Below are 14,179 nucleotides of genomic sequence, written 5' to 3' on the forward strand. Positions count from 1 at the left end.
AGGGGCTGTCGGGGAGGGGGTTGGTAGGGGCTGCGGGGGTGGTGGGGATGGGGAGGCGCGGCAACGAGGGAGATCGAGGTGGAGGGGGTGGCTGGTGGGGTTGGGGTAGGGGGTAGGGGGTGGGCTGGAAATGGGTTAGGGTTAGTTAGGGGTTTTAGGTTTAGTTAGGGTTTTAGGATTTTTTGGGTTAAATAGGGTTTTTTTAATGATTTATTAGGTTTTTTAGGGTTAATTAACGTTAATGACTAACGGAGTTAACCGCCATTAGTCATTAAGGATATTTGGTGAATTTTTTTAAAAGTCAGGGGTAATGGTGGTGAATTCGGAAAAAAGTTGGGGTATTTGGTGAATAATTTTTTTGTCAGGGGCATTTGGTGAAAAAATCGTAAAATATATTCCTAAAATTACTCTAAGTACTAGTTGCATGTAATATTTGCCTCTTAAAGGAACTATTAACATCTAGCACTCGTCTTATGACTTTTACTAACAGAGGAATATCATTCCTTATTGTAGTTCGTTTCATAAGCATAGTCCCTTTGTCTAACTTGGTTTCTTTAAAGCAAAGTTCCATATACTCAAATTCCTCTTTCATAGGAACAATTCCAGACTTCCAGTTCTATGTCATACATAGATGCCTTGTTCCTTAATCCTTATTCAAAGAAACCTAATTACACCTTAATGGAACTAAGCTCCTGTCTTCATACAGCAACTTCTATCAACATCTAATCCATTGGATTTTCTTTGAAGAAGCATCATCACAATATATGGTGCTATGCTGCTAGCCTTTCTTACCTCTTTTGCACGTTTCACAACGAAGAATTTGTAACTTGTGAAACATGCTTCAAGATATATCCTGAGTAAATAACTATGGATCTCCATAGTATTATTTCGCATAGGGAAGATCATAAGCTTGCTATGTGAAATGAACTATAACATTGAAAATTGATCAACTAGAATTTATGTCTCCACTTAATTAATTCATGTCTTGATTGGGATCTGACCTTAGTCTGTATTTGTTGTTTGTATGAAGTTCATGCACGGAGACTACAAGCATTGAAGGCTCTTACATATGCTCCATCAAGCAACTCTGAAATTCTAATGAAAGTATATGAAATTGTTTTTGGAATTCTTGATAAGGTTTGTCTCTGCTCTACTTTAATTTCCAAAACGTTGATCTAAACCAATCTCTCTTTCATGTATGATTGAAAAGCTTTATTTTCAAGTGAAATCACAGAGTTAAATTGCAATATATCCATGGTGTGCTCTGTGTGCACTTATGCTCTAATGTTCTGGAATATTTTTTCGCCTAACCGTTGCTTTAACATAACTTTCAAAGTATGAGGAAGCCATCCCAAAATATAAACTTAGAAGGGCTGTCAGGATGTGAATATTGTTATATCTTTGATAGATTAACTTTAATACTCTTTCAGTCGCACTAAAATCTTCATCTTTCATATTTGGGGTGTCTTAAAATAATGTCCACTTGAAGAGAGAATACCGGGGATACAGTAACGTTTGCAGTAACATTTGTAATGTTGCTATAGCGGCTGGTAAAGGATTCCTGGAACAGATAGCATTAATGGATTTTGAACCTCAAGTTTGCCTTTTTCTAGTTTAAGTACTCTTTCGATATAATATGACTATACCTATCATATGATTTGGTTATGTGCATGGTGAATGAATAATTACCTTAAACACGAATGCTCCATTCTATTATTAATATAAAACGGACTTATTACCAAATCTGAAATCCCCCGTCATGTTATTTTCCCTTCTTTGGTGTATTGCATGTTATTTTCTGTTGCAATGTATGTTTCCCTTTCTCTTTCTTTTTCCCCTATTGTCAATCCTAACAAGGAACAAAAGTAACAGGAAAAATGACGTTATAGTGCGGCTAGTCACCGTTATTTAACGGATGACTCAATTCTAAGGACGTGACTTTTTTCGTGGTGTTATGTAAAAGCATTTTGTGAAATGGCAAGTTCAAAATCCGTTATATAACCACTATTACGTAATTAGGTTCTTTCTCAAAAAGATTATTCGTATAAAATTGATTCAATAGCCACTATATACCTTGAATAAAGGGCATTCTTGGTGGAACACTACTAAAGAGATAGCTCAATAATTTAAACTTCATGAAAAGTTAAAGTGGCTTCTTTTTGTGGCACACGGAGCAATATTCTTAGCCTCTTGGTGACATATCACTGGGGGTTTCGTGCATATTAGTTGTCTTTCCAAAGGTGTATTGTTTTACTTGGCTCATTTGTATGTTTTGCGCACCTTTATGTGTGTGATGCCTCTTTGACCCCTTATTCCAGTTCTATACTTATTTTCAGGAGGCAATGATGGTAAGGGATTATTATTTTGTGGTTGTTGAATCATTATATTTATCATCTGGCTTTTGGAGCATTTCGGTTATGGGCCTTATGGCAGTGCCATGAGTAGGCAAAAAATCCCTATAGGCATATCTGAACTCCCAGTGATTAGCATGCTATTATTTTCATGCGTGGTACATTTTCTATTCCATGCACAGGTTTATTCGGCAAATTTTTATATATTATTTATAAGATAATGTATTGCAATAATATATAGATAGAAGTGAGTTCATATGAGAATGCATACTTACATGAGAAATAAGAATGAATTTTATGTGCTATAACTCTTATGAAGAAGTGATGTAACTCTAATAAAAAAGTGATGTAACTCCAAAAAAAGAAGATTGAAAAAAAAAATTCAAAAAAAATTCTATTTTGGGCTCAAAATTTTTTAGCGGAGTATAACTCTAATGAACAAGTGTTGTAACTCTAATCCAATCGTGTGGTTCAGATTCATTCTCATTTCTCGTGTAAGAAGCATTCTCATGTGATCTTGCCCCTATATATATACATATATATGTATGTATATACCAGTGTGTATTTGTGTGTGTTTATCTACATGTAGTTATGTACATATTATGTTTATATAGACTTTTGAAGAGTGTCTTTAATGTCATTGCCTCTTTTGTTTTTTCATCTCTGCTTCGTGGAATGCTGAAGTTGTCCCTACGTTATCTAGCCTGACTCATCATTATGCAAAAAGCATTTATGTTTTCTTTTGCTTGTTTTATTTTGTCAGGTTGCCGATGGACCGAACAAACCGAAGAAAGGGATTTTTGGAACTAAAGGTGGTGATAAGGAGGTAACATTAAAGAACTTATATAAGCCCCCTCAACCAATTCTCATTTAATGATTCACGCTGGTCTTTTCATGCATGTTAAATAGTGTAATTGACCAGTCGGTTAAAATTTTTAGTGACTGGTGCATTGCTGTGGTGTTAAAAGTAGAAAGTATTGGATGCAGTTGCAGTCATAAACTAATATGGACTGACTTGTCGGCACAAACAATTACTGAATGTAAGGTGGTAATAAGTAACAAAGGATGGAGGAGTCAGTATGAAATGAGCTGATATTCTGTAGTAGTAGTTGTGAGTGCTTCTGTGGATCTAGTAAGTCTACCTTGATTCTTGTGGGTGCTATTCTGTCGGTGTTTCCAGGTCTTCTTTTTATGATGTATAGGGTGATTGGCACTGTTTACTGTCACTCATGATCTTCAGAGTCCATGTCCTCTGTTGGTGTACAGTTAATTTGTTTCTTATGATTGCTGAAAATTTATTGATCAAAAATGTTTTAGCTGTCTCAACTAAAAGTTCTCCTGAAAATTTAATTTACAGTTTGTCATCCGGAGTAATTTGCAATATGCTGCCTTGAGCGCTTTGAGAAGACTTCCTTTAGACCCAGGAAATCCAGTGTTCCTTCATCGTGCTGCACAGGGGTAAGCTTTTATTTGTTTGTCTAGTTCACTAAGAGCAGTTTATACTCCTGCTGGTCCATTTTCTTTTCTTGGCCAACTAAATTGAATGAAATTACTACCACAGCAAGAAAGTGAAGTTTGACTTGTTTTACTTGAACTGAAATTGTAAATTAAGTTCTCTATTGAACTTCCATAAGATAATTGAGAATTCTGTATAAGTTTGAAAGACAATTATGCTGCCTTTCTTTTGGTCTACCAAGATATCAACAATTCTTAGAATCTCTAAAGACAGAGGCCGCCATGTGATAGGGAGAGATAGGCTGCTTTGTATCTACTGTGAGGTAGATGATTCTAGGTTGTGTGGATGATTACTTGAGCCCTTGGATTTGTTTTTTTATTTTAGATCATGGTAGACTTTTTGACTTGTTCAACCTGGCCTCCTTATTATGGTACTACCTGCCTCTTCTGTTCTCTAATTTATTGATTGCTAATTTTATCTGGGAGGCCAAAGTTCCTTTGAAAGGTGCGAGTTTGAGTGTTAAATTTCTCATTGGCTAGGACCAAGACTGATGATATGCTTCAAAAGCAGAGGCTGGGGTTTGCTACCGTGCTGCTATTTGTATGCATTGATTTTTTGTGGTATCCTGCTCCCATCATTTTCTTTATTGTGCGGGGGCAAAGGATATTTGCAGGAAGTTGCTGGTTTTGATGGGGACTTGGGGCCAAGAGGTACTAGCCTCCTATGTTTGTTCCTGAACTGTTGCAGAATAATTAGTCTCTAACTCTCTGGTGTATTTGGCCAGAATTGGTTGCTAATTTTATCTGGGAGGCCAAAGTTCCTTTGAAGGTGTGAGTTTGAGTGTTAAATTTCTCATTGGGTAGGACCAAGACTAATGATATGCTTCAAAGGCAGAGACTGGGGTTTGCTACCATTGCTGTTATTTGTATGCATCGTTGTTCTGTGATTTCCTGCTCTTGCTGGCTTTGATTTGGACTTGGGACCAAGGGGAGTCCTGGGTTTGTTCCTTTACTGTTGCAGAATAATTAGTCTCTGGTGTATTTGGCCAGAATGGAATCCAGCCACCTTACCTAGCATCCTGCTTTGGGAAAGGGACAAAGGGTAACCTATCTAGTGTTCTCGACTCCTTGTCTTCTAAGGTGGCAGGGCACTAGAGAATCTGCTGTATTTTGGAGATTCAGGGGAATTGGACTAACTTGTAAATTTCATCTGCTTTTTCATGTTAAACATACACAACAATACACTGAGAAAACTAAAATTCTTTTTTTGGCAATTTCATCTGCTTTTTCATGTTAAACATACACAACAATACACTGAGAAAACTAAAATTCTTTTTTTGGCCAATTATCGAGTAGAAATTTTTTCATTAGTAGGACAGCTTTCTATAAGGCTTTAAAATTTAAATTGTAACTGTTGTTGATTTCCTTTTTCTTGTAGAATAGAATGGATGTAGGTGTTCAGTTTACCTGTCTAATGAAATAAAGTTAATTACTTGCAGGATTTCATTTGCTGATCCTGTTGCTGTTAGGCACTCATTGGAGATAATCTCTGAGCTAGCAGCCAAAGACCCTTATGCTGTCGCTATGACGTTAGGTAAGATTATGGTTGCTGTGAAATAACTCTACTAAGGATGAATATCTGTGAGAACTAGTTGTTTCTGTAACTTTTTCGTTTACACGAGTCTGTAATTTTTGAGGTTATGCTCTTTCTTATCAGCTTTTTTGTTTTCCTCTTCATTCTAAATCTTGTTTATATCAGAGCAAATCACACACAGTTTCTGTATTTTGTCCGTGTTTCCCTATTCTGTACCAGGAGAGTGGGCCAGCTGTGAATTGTGATGTAAAAATTGAATCAGACTGACAGACATCTGGTCTGCTTTATGTTTTCTATTATAAAGCCGTCTTTGTCTGTGGGGAGGAAAGGGGGGAAGTTAAATTCTGGGAGTGCAAAATTTTGTGTCTGTTTTCTTAATTGTGAGTTCTTTTGGTATCTTTTTGGTTGTTTAGCGTCGCTTGTGATTGTGTCGGAGTGTTGAAGATGTGGTGTTGACCTTAAATTAAAATATTAGTGATTAGATCTTTGGCCATGAGCAGCTTAGGTCAATCTGGACTTCTGGTTATGTTTTTCTGACAGTCGATCTTTCTTCCAATTAAGGGATCATTAAGTACAATAATCTTGGAAATGTTTTTATCTTTTATGGGTCTGAGCTGCCTGACATTTTGGAATTTTTTTGATGCAGGAAAGCAAATTTCCCCTGGAGGTATGTATATAATCCTTATTCTTGAACAATTTCTGTGGCTTTAGTCCTTTTATCACTTATTTATTTGTTTAGTTTTTTTTTTTCCTAAAACTTTGTAATAGTGGTAGCTTTTGTTTCTATTGCTGCTATATTCGTTTAAGTAGTTCTATGAACTTAACCATTACTTTTTGTTACTTGTAACATTAGATAGGGAAAACAAAAGTTCTATGAACTAAAGCTGACGTTTTGGTTTTACCAGTCAGCTGTTCGAGGACATTATCTCATGCCAAAATTAGATCTGTGTTGTCAGGTTTCTAGTATGTTAAAGTCAGTAGGAAAAGTTAGCCATCTACACGTAGGAGTACTTTGCACATAAATTTCGAATATCTATCTCTGAAATATAATGATGCTTCAATAAAGGCAATTTTGTAGATGTACTGTCGCACCGAGGTGGATGGTTTTCTGTTATCGCTCTTATTGTTCTTCTTCCCTTATCTGCCTCTATTCTTATCTTCTTGCACCAAGTATATGAAATTATATAAGAGGTTTCACCTTTCTACAATTTTACCTGTTAGATGATGCTAGCCAATTGTGAGTGATCATGAATTTGGTATTATATAAATGCCCTATTGTGATATGTGAAGCTAAACTTCTTAAGTTACATTCATTCCTTTACATAACTGTCACCAGAATGTGCTATCTTATTGTTGTGCATTTCTACTTTTTCTATACGACTAGCTAGCACCTAGCATTGCTGGAGTTTGCTTTGATGTCATGTGGAAATTTTAGGAATTGGCTTATAGAATATTGGTTCAGGGAATTATGTGATTAGAAAATAAAAAACTTCTGTAAGACAGCTGGGGTTTAATAAACAATTTTAAGTAGTATTACTGTTTGTTTCATTGACAATCAAAAATGGGGGAAGCGGAAAAATATGGGAATTCATAGGTTGAATAGTTGTTCGGTTGATACAATAAAGTAAACATGGAGGAATTTGGAATCATGGGAATTAGAACTCTCCACAAAACATGGGAAATTAATCCTTGGCTAATCAAATTTCAAATTCCCTTGCTGTCAACCAGAAAGTTAAGAGAACTCCTGGGAATTGTATAAGGGAGTCCCTTGAATTAGAACTTCTCATATAAACCAGAAGCAATTATTTGTTGCTCTAAGTCCGAATGTAGAATGTGTCTTTACTCTTTAGAACAGCTAGATTCAACTGCGTAACCACTAAGCAGCAAGGTTGATTGCTGTCATATTCTTACTTGCTTTTATTGATTTACATCCTTTTGATTTGATTTCATTGTGAACTAGGCACGCATTCACATTTTATACAATTGCCTTTGTGCAATATTTTTTAGTTAGTGCTTGTGTCCAGTAAATCCCATGTGGTAATTCCAAGTAATGTACTTCGTGTCTCATTTTGAATTGACACGTGGAGGTTTGAAATGTCAGGCTGCTTTAAGAATATAGTGTGCGCACACCATGAAGTAATATGCACATGCCATAAAGTATTTTAAAAACAAACTCAAGTTATTAAAAGAAGATCACATAAATTTGAGAGGGACAAAAATGAATGTATTAAGATTATTTAGAGACACAGGGACTAGATGAATAACTATGTACTGCTAAATTATGTATCACACTTTTTTTCCATTGTTGGAGAAATCTGCAACTGTTTCATATTCTGATTACGGTGAGCTAACTAATTTGTGGGGGTGTTTGAGACTTGGGCCTTGTTCTTTTCAGTACAGTTTCAGTTCAGCTCATCTCATCTCACTTCAGTTCAGTTTAGCCTAAAAGAACACGGCCTTGCACTTTTTCCGATGGTCTGGATAAGAGAATGTCACTGGCGGGGTTCCTTTGATTTTTTCACTTGTAATTGTCTCTATAATCACTGAGAACAATCTCCACATGCACCATTTTTTCTTTAGCCACCTATATCTGAAAAAAGAGTTCTCTGAAAATGTTAAGCCCTTGCCCTTTATGTTGAAAGGGTATTTGGAAAGTTCAATTTCAATGATAAGTTGCAGATTCGGCGCATTGAGGAGTGCATTTCAATTTTCTTGTAAAACTATGACACAAGCTATTTTCTCTTTTTGCATCTGGAGGTAGCTAGTAGCTACTGCTATCTGTAATAGGCTGTTTGTGGTCATGCTGTCGAGTGGGATTCTATAGCATAGTTGCATGTCAATTGTGTGAAAAGACACGGGAGGAGGAAATATCCTTGGAGATACACATGCTTGGGGATTCTTTGGGTTTTGTGGTTACAGAGCAATGGCAGAATAGTAGAGTTGGATTCCTAATTACGAGCTTTACGGTACAATAGTCTGCCTGGTTTTTTTGCTGCTAGAGTATGGGGGCTTTCTAGGGGTAGGGTTGCGGTTTTATTTATAAAGCATGGTTAGCATGGTTAGCATGATATTGTGATGATCTTGAGAAGATCCCCGGTTCCCTTTGTGTAGCTGATTTTTATTATCAATAATTTCATGATATACAGAAAATTAATACAGATATTTGTGAACCAGGTGCGCTGCATGATGTTCTCCATTTGCATGATGTTCTTGCAAGAGTTTCTCTTGCAAAATTGTGCCATACAATATCAAGAGCACGAGCACTAGATGGTTAGTGATTACACATAATTTTGCGGCTACATTACATTAGAAAGTGACCTTGATGGTTTCCATGCCATTGTATGTATGCAGAAAGGCCTGATATCAAAACTCAATTTAATTCATTGCTCTATCAACTCCTCCTTGATCCAAGTGAACGAGTTTGCTTTGAGGCAATCCTGTGTGTATTAGGAAAATTTGACAACTCCGAAAGGTATGAATCTCTTTGACACACCTTTTTATTCTGTTCATTGTTTTACTTGTTTTTCGTGCCATTTCTAATTGCTCCTCTTGGAAACTAGAACAAAATCAGATTTCCCCTATACATGTTTTTATCCCTTTATGAATTTTAGAACTGAAGAACGAGCTGCTGGATGGTATCGTTTAACTCGAGAGATCTTGAAGCTGCCCGATGCACCATCTGTATTGTCAAAGGATGCTAAGAAAGATGCCAAGGATGAAGCTAAGGATGTGCTCCCTCCAAAGTCCAAGGACAAATCAAAGAAAACAAGGCGCCCTCAGCCCCTTATTAAACTTGTCATGAGAAGGTAAATGAGTTGTGAGTCTTCCTCACTATTCCTTCTTATCCTGAATACAGTCTACTACTTGTTGCAAGAATTTATGGGTAAGTTTTTCGTGAAGTTCACTTTTTATCCTGCCGATTCATTTTGATCATAATTCCTATTTTGGTGTAGGTTGGAGAGTGCTTTTCGTAGTTTCTCTAGGCCTGTACTGCACGCAGCTGCAAGGGTTGTACAAGAAATGGGAAAAAGTCGAGCTGCAGCTATTTCTGTGGGTTTACAGGATATTGATGAACGTGACTATGTTAATACATTTTCTGATTCAGTGGATGATTCTGATGTTAATGAAAGCTCACATCCAGAAGGTATAGTTGTAATTCCATTGAATTCTGACATTTTGGGTGGGCGTATGTGCACTGCCTCATGGTTCCTTCGTGCACCTTGATTGAAGTGCACTTTCTCATTATAACTGCAATATTATTCCTTTAGTATGTCGCCTATGCTGATGAGGACAAGTCTCTTTATCTCCCTATTAATATTCAGGTATTAGAAGAACAACTTCTGGTTCAAATGGAACTGGTGCGAGGGATACAATAGCAAGCTTATTAGCTTCATTAATGGAAATAGTGCGGACAACAGTAGCTTGTGAATGTGTTTATGTTCGTGCTATGGTAATCAAAGCATTGATCTGGATGCAGAGTCCTCATGAATCATTTGATGAACTAAAATCCATTATTGCATCAGAGTTGTCAGATCCTGCATGGCCAGCGGCGCTGTTGAATGATGTTTTGCTCACTCTCCATGCTCGGTTCAAGGTTTGAACTCTTTTGCTACTAGATGCTCTTTACGGAAATTCTGTCATTTTACTATTGAATAGTCTCTTGTATATTGGTGTAGTTATCTAGTTGACTGATTTAGTTATGGTGGTCATGATGATGTAGATAGCTTTATATTGAAATTTGTTTTTTTTTACTTCAATTATGCCAAGTGGAACTGTTCCATCGTATCTGCTTCATGACATGATTTCTGCTTGGCCATATGCAATACTGATGGATTAAATTTCTATAGATCAAACTTTTTCTTTTGAGTGGACCATGCACATACATATAGAGCTTTGTTTTTAATGTGGATGCAACAATCCTCTCTATCAAGCTGATTGCCAATGGCTGTCTTTGTACTTTGATAATGATATATAGGGAAATAATGTGAAGAGGGTGTTGTTTCCCATGTGTAAGGGGCATGGTGGAAAAGTCACTGTATTGTTAAGTTGATAGAAACACCTAATAATACTGAAGTTAGGCTAGACATCATATTTATTAATTTGAAGCTATTATGCTTGGATACGTCAGCTGATCCTGTCATATTGTGTCTACACAATTCGATCCAGGTGTGGACATGGAATATGTGTCAGATTGGGGGGGGGGAGGCAGGGAGTGAGAGAAGGGAGATAGATGGTTGGAAGGAGGGAGCAACAAAGGGTACGGGAGGGGGGAGCAGTATCCTTTGAAGCAAAATGGGAAGTGTTGATTTGCAAAGACACCTAATGCATTTGAAGATAAAGTTGAAGTAGATAATTTCTTCAAATGCTCTTCTAAGTGGTCGATGGGAGGGGATGTCAGAGTTACATCACGGTATTGAGGTTTGGATGTTCTTTAGTTAAAGAGCAAGATGATATTAGTGTGGGAACTCCTTTTTGACAGAAAATTAGATGGTTTGGAGTGGAGTCTTATATCTTTTGTTGATGGACCTTTGGTAGACTTTAGAGGCATGCTTGAGGGCATGAAAAGAGGGGTAGTGCCTAGCATGGAGGTCGTGACATGTTTACGTCTCCATGTTCAAAGGTATGGTTAAACCGTTAAAAATACTTTGTGAAGGTGTTTAGGAATCTATGAGAGTGGAACTGTGTAGTATGAATCTTGCAAATAGTTCCAAAGGTTAATTTTCATTCTGTTATTTGAAATTGATGACTCCATAGAAGATCTTACCTCTTGCTTTTAGAAAAAAGGTTACACAAATGACTGTAGCACTAAACCAATATTGAGTAATATTAAAATCCAAATAAGAAAAAGCACAATGTACTCAAATTTGAATTATTTTGGAAATGGACGACCTTCAAACTTGTTCAGGTCAGAGATTTGGTGGGGTGGAGTTAGGAAAGGGGAGGGAGGGGGAATTGAGATCGGAGGGGACAATATCACCATCTATAAAAGTTTGATGCTCAATGCTCTCCTAATATACTAGTTATGACAAGGGGTGGTGGCATGAAGGCAAGGGACTAAAGGGAGTGACGGGTCAGGTTGGGAAGGGGGGAGAGGGGGTTGGTGGGTGTCATATTGTTGTCCGTATTAGTGTGCTGCCACCACCACTAGACTATCTTGGTTGCAGCAGTTTATATATATGTTGTATGAAACTAAAGGGAGTTTTGTAATCTATAATGGTGAATTTATGGATTCAGTGGATAGTAGGACACAGAATTATCAGAGATGCTCCTTCTCTCTGCAGCATAGAACACATGATCTTTGGCATATCTTATTGTAGTACTGTTTCCTAATTTATAGTGGACACCATTCTGCTTCCTCAAATATATTATTATGGTAGTAAGACTGATAGAAAAGGCTCAAAAAGCTCAATTCTAGCTGCCTTGTGCTTTATATTTTCGCTTATGTAGTCATGCTATTAGCTTGTTACATTGTAGTTGCAGCTGCTATCATCTGTAAAAATTACTTTCCATTGTGAATTGTGATCTTATCTCCCTGACTGCAGGCAACTCCAGATATGGCTGTGACTCTACTGGAAATTGCTCGGATTTTCGCAACTAAGGTGCCTGGAAAGATTGATGCTGATGTGCTACAACTCCTATGGAAAGTGAGTTGAGAGTCTTCTTGCCAAAAGTTACTTTTCCTTCGTTAACATTTGCGCTTTCCTTGTTTTGAGTAAAATCCTGTTTGGTCTTGCAACTTCTCGCTAATTGATCTCATCTGTAGTTTAGCTGAGAGAACTGGTGATTGTGGCGATCTTTTATGCTTCTCCCCTTTACCAGTAGCAAATACTTTAAAAAAATAAAATAATAGTTACACTTTCACTTTTCAAGCACGCTGATGCAAAACTTTGAGTGGTAATATCTCTAACTCAGTATTTCTAAAATTTATAAAAAATTGGTATTCTGAAACTGCATATCGAGACGAATGAAACGAGATCCCATATGACTATAATAAAAAATGACAGTCAAATTGAAATTTGTGAATAGTGTCAAAAGTCAAAGTGTAACCATTATTTAGAAACGGAGTTAGTATTGAATGGGATTCAAAAGCTTTGCTAAGATAACTAATCAACAAGTTTCCTCTTCAAAAACAAACATACCCTTCAAACCCCCTCCCTCCCCCTCTACAAAAAGAAAAAGGAAGCAGATTATGTTCATTGCTAATATCATGCTTCATTCAATATGCAGAATGTCCTTATTAAGACTTCTAATGCCAATATATGCTAGGGCTTCACAACTTACATGTCCTATCTGTTTACGAGTCTGCGTCTTGTTCTTGGCTTGCCGTATTCGGATCTGCTGCCTTGGCCCCACATTCCCCAGATAGTGGCTTTTAGATGTTCTGTGAATTGCTATTGTCACTTTCTTGTCTATCAGTGAGAGTGTGAGACCAGCTGGGTTTCTGCAAATTAGATAATTGTGATTTTTGTTAGTGTCCTATGTTGTTTAAAGATTTTACTAGCTGAAATGGTTAGCTTGTGGAGTTAACAGTCCTGCATCTTTGCAGACTTGCCTTGTTGGGGCTGGTCCGGATGGCAAACACACCGCTTTGGAAGCAGTTACCATTGTTCTCGATTTACCTCCTCCACAGCCAGGTTCAATGGCTGGGATTACTTCTGTGGACAGAGTATCAGCTTCTGATCCAAAGTCAGCTTTAGCTTTACAAAGACTAGTCCAAGCAGCGGTGAGCATTGCATCAATTGCTGAAACAATTCCATTATTACTTTTTATCCAAATATATTCGGCTTTCTTTAAAAGAATTGTGATGAGATATATTCTATTAGATTTTTTTTTTTGCTGAACTTTAAACTACGTAGGTATGGTTTCTTGGCGAAAATGCAAACTATGCTGCATCTGAATACGCTTGGGAATCAGCAACACCCCCAGGCACCGCATTAATGATGTTGGATGCTGATAAAATGGTGGCCGCAGCCAGTTCTCGTAACCCCACTCTAGCTACGGCTTTAACTCGACTTCAGAGGTGTGCCTTTAATGGCAGTTGGGAGGTATGTTCTGGTTGGTTTTTCTGTTTTTCTTTCTCACAATATTTAAGAATCTACTGGAACTAATTATTAAATACAAGATGTAGATATGCATTCTTTCACTTTGTTGTTCAGCCAGCTATCATCACAGGAATTTTTTACTATTTTCTTATTTGCTATATAAGATTCCTAGTTAACATAATAGTGAATATCAAAGATAGCTGTAAAAAAAGATATGTAAATCAATTCTGTGCGAAATTTCTTTTTGTTTAGTTGACAATCTAAAATAGATCAGTAAGAAGTTATATTCCCCGCGTTCCATGAGCAAGTACCCAATTTCTGTTTTGATCTGTTCCTTGAAAAAGTACACACTATGCTTTATTCCTCTTATGTCAAAAGATATAAGTATAATACATTAATTATTATTGACTCACACTCTCTTTCTTTCATGCTCTCTATCTCCCTTACAATATAATGAACCGACACTCTCTCTCCTCATCAAATTATGTAAAAAAACCAAGTGGACCCAACTTTTGTACTTGCTCTCCAATTTTCCTTTGAGTATGTACAATAACGGGGTACTTCTTCATGGAGGGAGTATCTTTATAGCTGTTTCCGAGAATGCATCTTTACTTCTTATGCTCTTTCCGCAAAAATAATTTCTTAATTATTGTCCATTTGAAAACATGGTGTCAAATATTGGATCTGGATTTGAATTTAGTTTGTAGTATTTGATAAACTAATTGATAATGTTCGCT

The 14,179-nt window shown here is 36.9% G+C and overlaps 1 protein-coding gene across 1 annotated transcript in view; it reads left to right on the forward strand.

Moving 5' to 3' along the window:
- The window catches only part of LOC104907188 (hypothetical protein), a 29,784-nt gene that overhangs the window by 7,519 nt on the left and 8,086 nt on the right, over nt 1-14,179 (forward strand). The window contains exons 6-18 of the mRNA XM_010696077.4: nt 1,031-1,137; nt 3,115-3,177; nt 3,709-3,809; nt 5,306-5,400; nt 6,047-6,067; nt 8,575-8,670; nt 8,752-8,872; nt 9,012-9,206; nt 9,354-9,544; nt 9,723-9,994; nt 11,943-12,044; nt 12,947-13,123; nt 13,257-13,445. Coding sequence (XP_010694379.1) covers nt 1,031-1,137; nt 3,115-3,177; nt 3,709-3,809; nt 5,306-5,400; nt 6,047-6,067; nt 8,575-8,670; nt 8,752-8,872; nt 9,012-9,206; nt 9,354-9,544; nt 9,723-9,994; nt 11,943-12,044; nt 12,947-13,123; nt 13,257-13,445 — 1,730 coding nt within the window. The remainder of the gene's footprint in view (nt 1-1,030; nt 1,138-3,114; nt 3,178-3,708; nt 3,810-5,305; nt 5,401-6,046; nt 6,068-8,574; nt 8,671-8,751; nt 8,873-9,011; nt 9,207-9,353; nt 9,545-9,722; nt 9,995-11,942; nt 12,045-12,946; nt 13,124-13,256; nt 13,446-14,179) is intronic.

Source organism: Beta vulgaris, chromosome 4, assembly GCF_026745355.1.
Source record: "Beta vulgaris subsp. vulgaris cultivar EL10 chromosome 4, EL10.2, whole genome shotgun sequence".
Taxonomy (NCBI): Eukaryota; Viridiplantae; Streptophyta; class Magnoliopsida; order Caryophyllales; family Amaranthaceae; genus Beta; species Beta vulgaris.